A 6954-nucleotide genomic window follows, 5' to 3' on the forward strand; every position below is an offset into this window, starting at 1 on the left:
GCAACTGCTGGCAGTACACAGCCCGCTACCACCCCTATAGATGGTTTTTCACCCTATACATTTGTTATCTCAAGTTTCGCATTCAATATAATACATGGGTTGTGGGTAGATAGAAAACAGACATAGGTCAATCGATAGAAGTAATACAAGAAAAAAACAGAATCCAGTCCAGCTTGCTTTGCAGATCATTCTCATTTGTATTGTTTCATAAATGTGAGAATAATTTACTTTCTGTGATGAGAGTGGGAGGTGACGTCACCGTATGGGGGCGTGGCTTATAACCGTTACAGTCTATGGCCGCGTTCGGCAAGCGCCGAGACCCAGCGCCAGTTAAATCCCCTGAGGTATGACGTGGCGCTGGGAAGACGTCACAGTTTTGGGAGCATTAAAAAAACGCTCCCAAGCCGCGTCATAGTGAGCTGAGAAGCTCAGACGCTTGCTCTTCTCACTCCCAGCGTTACCAGCAAACTAGAAGCGCTGGGAGTGACGTCATCTGAGCGTTCAGCAAATGCCCAGCACCTCGCTTGGAAGCCTTCCCCGAACGCTCCAAGCGAGCACTTGAGGCGCTTGCCGAACGCGGCCTATGTCGCAGTTACTAAGTTAGATGTGTTGTACAAGGTGTTTACTTCTATGCTCTGCAATAAAATAGCGTTGTACCTTCTATGCTGTGTCCTGTATCTCATGACAGTGACTATTGACTTCTATTATACATTTTCATTCGTTCATTCATTTTCTTATTAACCTTTGTTGAAAAGAATGAATGTAAGCTCAGGAGCATGCACGTGTCTGCAGGACTAAATGGCAGCAGTTTTGCACAGTGTTATACATAAGCAAGAACACTAGATGGCAGCACTATTTCCTGTCATGTAGTGACTCAGGCATGTGCACGTTACCTATCTAGATATCTCTAACAAAGAATAATAAAAGAAGGAAATAAAATTTGATAATAGAAGTAAATTGGAAACTTTTTAAAAATTGTATTCTCTATAGGAATCATAAAAAAGACAAATGTGTTTCATGTCCCTTTAATTCACCCACACCTTTCCAGTTTGAATTTTGGAGACCTCTTTCCTCAAATCTTTGCCCATCCGACACTGGGAAACAACCCTAGCGGTCACTCGCGAGTCACCTACCCAGAAAAAAAGCCATCCACTGCGTCACTCTATATAAACTACATCTCAGTTCTTTTACATTGGCATCTTACGCCTGTAAGGCTGTTGAACATTGGCCCATACCAAGTGGCACAAGTGTTTGAGGGGGTGATGAACCTGGAAACCCATCACATATTTGCTGAACGTGCCCTAAAATTGTTCCCTTGTGGCACCAGACATTCCATTACTGTACTACAAAAATATTCCTATCCCGTTTTCCCGTAGTGCAGGAATATTCCATATTTCCTCATACCCTACTCTTTTTTTTCTCCCTTCCCCTCACCCAGTGCAGAAACGCTATGTGTTTCTTTTTTACACTGCTCATGACGCAAAAAGTCGTCTTTTAAGTCCTCTTATCCTATTCACTTGTTGACATATAGTCAATCTATTAGTTAAAGGGATATGAAACCATTTAGAGCATGCAATTTTAAGCAACTTTCTAATTTACTCCTATTAATTTTTCTTCGTTTTTATTTTAAAAAGATGGAATGTAAGCTTTGGGAACAGTCCATTTTTTGTTCAGAACCCTGGATAGCGCTTACTTATTGGTGGCTACATTTAGATTACATTCCTGCTTTTCAAATAAAGATACCAAGAGAGCAAAGAAACATTGACAGTAGGAGTAAATTAGAAAGTTGCTTAAAATCGCTGCTCTATCTAAATCATGAAAGAAAAAATTTGGGTTCAATATCCCTTTAACTCATTTATACAGTGCACGTACTGTATAGTTCTTTTCTAAACTGTTGATAATTTTGTTTTCAGTTTTATATCCTATTGGAATAGAGGCACGATTGGTTCTCTAACCAGGTTATTCTGCATTTGTTTACTGGACTTCATAAGGATGACTGCCAGAAATTGTTTAATTAATAGACCCTTTAGAGACGATTGTCATTTATACATACTTGAAGTGTACTGACATGTTTAGATAACCTTGTGGTTAAGCAATTGTACACTTATCTTAAAGGGACAGTAAACACCAGAACTTTTTTTGTTTAAAAAGATAGATAATCCCTTTATTACCCATTCCCTAGTTCTGCATAACCAACACTGTTATATTAATACACTTTTTACCTCTGTAATTACCTTGTATCTAAGCCTCTGCAAACTGCCCCCTTATTTCAGTTCTTTTGACAGACATGCATTTTTAGCCAATCAGTGCTTGCTCTTAGGAGCTTCACGTTGCCTGAGCTCAATGTTATGTATATGAAACACATGAACTAACGCCCTCTAGTGGTGAAAACTGTCAAAATGCTTTCCGATTAGAGGCAGTCTTCAAGGTCTAAGAAATTAGCACATGAACCTTCTAGATTTAGCTTTCAACTAAGAATACCAAGAAAACAAAGCAAAATTGGTAATATAAGTAAATGGGAAAGTTGTTTAAAATTACATGCCCTATTTAAATCATGAAAGATTTTTTGTGACTTTACTGTCCCTTTAAGCATAAATATATTTAAAAAAAAAAAAAAAAAAAAGGACTTGCAGGGTCAGTAGTGCTAAAACGTCATGCTTTTACAAATTAAAGGGACAGTCTACTCCAGAATTTTTAGTTTAAAAAAAAAAAAGATAATCCCTTTATTACCCATTCCCCAGTTTTGCATAACTAACACTGTTATAATAATATACTTTTTACCTCTGTGATTACCTTGTATCCAACCTCTGCAGACTGCCCCCTTATTTCAATTCTTTTGACAGACTTGCACTTTAGCCAATTAGTGCCCTCTCATAAGTAACTCAATGGGTGTAAGCACAATGTTATCTATATGGCACACATGAACTAACACCCTCTAGCTGTGAAAAACTGTCAAATGCATTCAGATAAGAGATGGCCTTTAAGGGCTTAGAAATTAGCATATGAGCCTACCTTGGTTTATTTTTCAACTAAGAATAGCAAGAGAACAAAGCAAATGTAATGATAAAAGTAAATTGGAAAGTTGTGTAACATGACATGTCCTATCTGAATCATGAGTTTAATTTTGACTGTCCCTTTAAAGCATATACTGTACATTTTGCACTACAATGTCTCTTCAAAATTTGTAGTAATATCATACACTGTTGCAAACACTGGTGTTATAAGAGTGCTCAATACCTGAACCTTCCTAGGTTTACTCTTCAACAAAGGATACCAAATGAACAAAGCAAATTTGATAACAGAAGTAGTTTGTAGTTTTTTTTGTTTTTTTTTTTTATTAAAAATACATGACCTGTCTAAATCATGTAAATTTAATTTTGACATTGCTGTCCCTTTAACACTGTTGTAACACAATGCGTTTGCTTATATTTACAGCAGAAAAGACTGCTCCCCTCTTATGTTTTGGGAGTTGCCTATGCAAACCTCCCCTATCTACAAAACTCATTTTGGACAACCCTACTACAAAGTTCTAATAACTGATCCAGCATTCTTATGTCGCAGACTGACCCTGAGCTTTATTATAATGGTCAAATAGTAAATTATTACTAAGGTACATTACAAACATTTACATTATTAGAAACAAAGATCTCACACACAGACGTGTATTTTAGTTCAGTTTATAATACATAATTCACAATTCATTTTATAAAAAAACAATATTCTGCAATCCTGTTAGGTCATTGAGGTAAGGTCCCATATTGTGTGTTTTCCATCCTGGAGATGCTGTGATTGGCACGTGCTTGGCTATCTGCTCTGATTCAATCCCTCTGATTCGTTCTTAACATCTGCTGCGTCATTACCAACTTGCTGGATGGTCGGTGGTAAATTTTTGGTCAGTGAGCCATAGATACCCATTGCCTTAAAAGTAAACATAGAATTGTTAGATGCTCAGTAAAGTCATTGATATAATCTTATCTTCAGTCCTTGAAATAAATAACTCCTAAAAACTAAACACTTATCCCATTGTCTAAATCAGTTTGTTCCACATTATTAATATTATCGGTTATTTGTAGATTCCGCAGCGCAACAGTGGGCGTCACATGGGTTGTCTGACAGCTTCTATCAATAGAACTTTATGTTCTCAAAGTGTAGACATTTTAAAGAGACATTCTGATTTGTGAGAGTATGTCATTTATGCATTGTGGACCTCAAGTGGGTTAAATACATAGGTACATTTGAGATCATGAGCTGCAAGTATTATAGGTGCCGAGCAGGAGGGGCAAATACACGAGCAACTGGCAGTCACTGGCTTGTTCAGAAGCTACAATGCTTGTAGGTCTCAACTGGGACCTTATTACACGCTCTAATAAATGTATGTTGATTTTTGCTTTAGAATGTCCCGTTAGTAGCCACAGTTGCAGCTAGATGTATGGATGCCCCCAGCACCTCACCTGTGCCACCATGCTTGTGACATCCCCAGTGTTAGTGGGCAGGAGGATGGTGTTGGATTCCTTTGCCAAATTAGAGAAGGCAGAAATGTACTGCTCTGCTATGGTGAGAGATGCTGCTGCGTTGCCGTTCTGGGGAAGAGAGGAAGATGATAAATTATTTGCAGTAAGGAGCTTTGCTGTGATCAGACAGAGAATTAACCAGTGTAAGCCATAAACCTAGTGCAGTTACATTTTACACAAGAGCTGTAGTGGGTGCAGGGGCAGAGATATTCTACTAGTACTATACACGGACATAACTGCCCCCACCCAGGCTCCTGGGATTCAGCACAAAGTGTTAATCTGCTTATAGGAAATGGTGTCACCAATTCCCTTCCTGCTCTCACTAACACCTTATTGTACCACATTACTGCTTGCATCAGCCTCTAGCTCTCCTGAGTACCTTCCTCTGTGGCTCCTTTACATATTTTGCCCCCCCCCGTTAAATGTCATTACTTGTGCCAATCACAATGTAACCCTTTACTCCTTGTGTCACTCCCTCTCTAGCCCATCACCCCTCATGCTTCACCTTTCCTGCATCACTCACTGTGTAACGCTTTCTTGTACTGTAAGCGGTGTGTCACTGTGTAACGCTTTCTTGTACTGTAAGCTGTGTGTCCCTGTGTAACGCTTTCTTGTACTGTAAGCTGTGTGTCACTGTAAGCTGTGTGTCACTGTGTAACGCTTTCTTGTACTGCAAGCTGTGTGTCCCTGTGTAACGCTTTCTTCTACTGTAAGCTGTGTGTCCCTGTGTAACGCTTTCTTCTACTGTAAGCTGTGTGTCCCTGTGTAACGCTTTCTTCTACTGTAAGCTGTGTGTCCCTGTGTAACGCTTTCTTCTACTGTAAGCTGTGTGTCCCTGAGTAACGCTTTCTGCTACTGTAAGCTGTGTGTCCCTGTGTAACGCTTTCTTCTACTGTAAGCTGTGTGTCCCTGAGTAACGCTTTCTTGTACTGTAAGCTGTGTGTCCCTGTGTAACGCTTTCTTGTACTGTAAGCGGTGTGTCCCTGAGTAACGCTTTTTTGTACTGTAAGCTGTGTGTCCCTGAGTAACGCTTTTTTGTACTGTAAGCTGTGTGTCCCTGAGTAACGCTTTCTTGTACTGTAAGCTGTGTGTCCCTGTGTAACGCTTTCTTGTACTGTAAGCTGTGTGTCCCTGTGTAACGCTTTCTTGTACTGTAAGCTGTGTGTCCCTGTGTAACGCATTCTTGTACTGTAAGCTGTGTGTCACTGTAAGCTGTGTGTCCCTGAGTAACGCTTTCTTGTACTGTAAGCTGTGTGTCCCTGTGTAACGCTTTCTTGTACTGTAAGCTGTGTGTCCCTGTGTAACGCTTTCTTGTACTGTAAGCTGTGTGTCCCTGTGTAACGCTTTCTTGTACTGTAAGCTGTGTGTCCCTGTGTAACGCTTTCTTGTACTGTAAGCTGTGTGTCCCTGTGTAACGCTTTCTTGTACTGTAAGCTGTGTGTCACTGTGTAATGCTTTCTTGTACTGTAAGCTGTGTGTCCCTGTGTAACGCATTCTTGTACTGTAAGCTGTGTGTCACTGTAAGCTGTGTGTCACTGTGTAACGCTTTCTTCTACTGTAAGCTGTGTGTCACTGTGTAACGCTTTCTTGTACTGTAACCTCTACACGGTTCTTCTAACCCACATTCTCTGTCAGCTCAGGAACTTTCTTTGACTGAAAATATATATATATATATATATATATATATATATATATATATATATATATAAAGCGAGTTACTTATATTAGTTTATATAAAATGCTTATCGTTACCTGCAGGGTTAGCGCCTCGGCTACCATCTGTATCGCTTGTTTTCGTGCCGTGGCTCGTGCCAGTATAGCGTTAGCTTCACCTGGAGAATAAACGTGACATTTAATATCTGTGCAGGGATATTGTAGCTTCTTCAATAAACAAACATACATTTTGGAAGGGAAGTCACATAGTGAGGGATTTGTCTGTGCAACCACACTTCTACTAATGTATTGTCATTAAAGAACTACGAACAATACAAATTTAGACAGACTCAAAAATAAAAAAATAAATCTATCAAGCACATGAACGAACACTTTCATACAACTCTAAAGTAAACTTTCTTGATTTAGACAGACCAAGCCATTTATTAGGAAAATAAAACATCAAATTCACTGTCTTTTTATTCACTGTTTTTTTATTTACTTTTTTTAATCTATTACAACAAAAGACTAACTGCTGTTTCTTATGTTAGTGAGGAGCTTCAAGAGAGTGAGTATAAAAGATAAGGTTCAATTGTGTTATGTAATTATTTATATCGTAAGTGACATGCATTCTTTTTGTTCCGCACAATGTAGCCTGCAGGCACTTTATAAATAATAGATACAAATATTTCTGTTCTCTTGCGCTACTTTTTTCTTTGTATCTGGCCACTTGCACTTTTTTCGGTTTGTAATAAACAAAACTGCAGTGAAATAAGCCTTGTCGCTGGTA

General features: G+C 39.0%; 1 protein-coding gene across 1 annotated transcript in view; it reads right to left on the reverse strand.

Annotated features, from left to right (window-relative positions):
* Nucleotides 1-3661: 3661 nt before the first annotated feature.
* STOML2 (stomatin like 2) overlaps nucleotides 3662-6954 on the reverse strand; it is a 24759-nt gene continuing 21466 nt past the window's right edge. Inside the window, exons 8-10 of the mRNA XM_053701012.1 lie at nucleotides 6264-6343; nucleotides 4452-4580; nucleotides 3662-3918 (exon numbers count right to left, since the gene is read on the reverse strand). Coding sequence (XP_053556987.1) covers nucleotides 3805-3918; nucleotides 4452-4580; nucleotides 6264-6343 — 323 coding nt within the window. The 3' untranslated portion in view covers nucleotides 3662-3804. The remainder of the gene's footprint in view (nucleotides 3919-4451; nucleotides 4581-6263; nucleotides 6344-6954) is intronic.

Source organism: Bombina bombina, chromosome 2, assembly GCF_027579735.1.
Source record: "Bombina bombina isolate aBomBom1 chromosome 2, aBomBom1.pri, whole genome shotgun sequence".
NCBI lineage: Eukaryota > Metazoa > Chordata > Amphibia > Anura > Bombinatoridae > Bombina > Bombina bombina.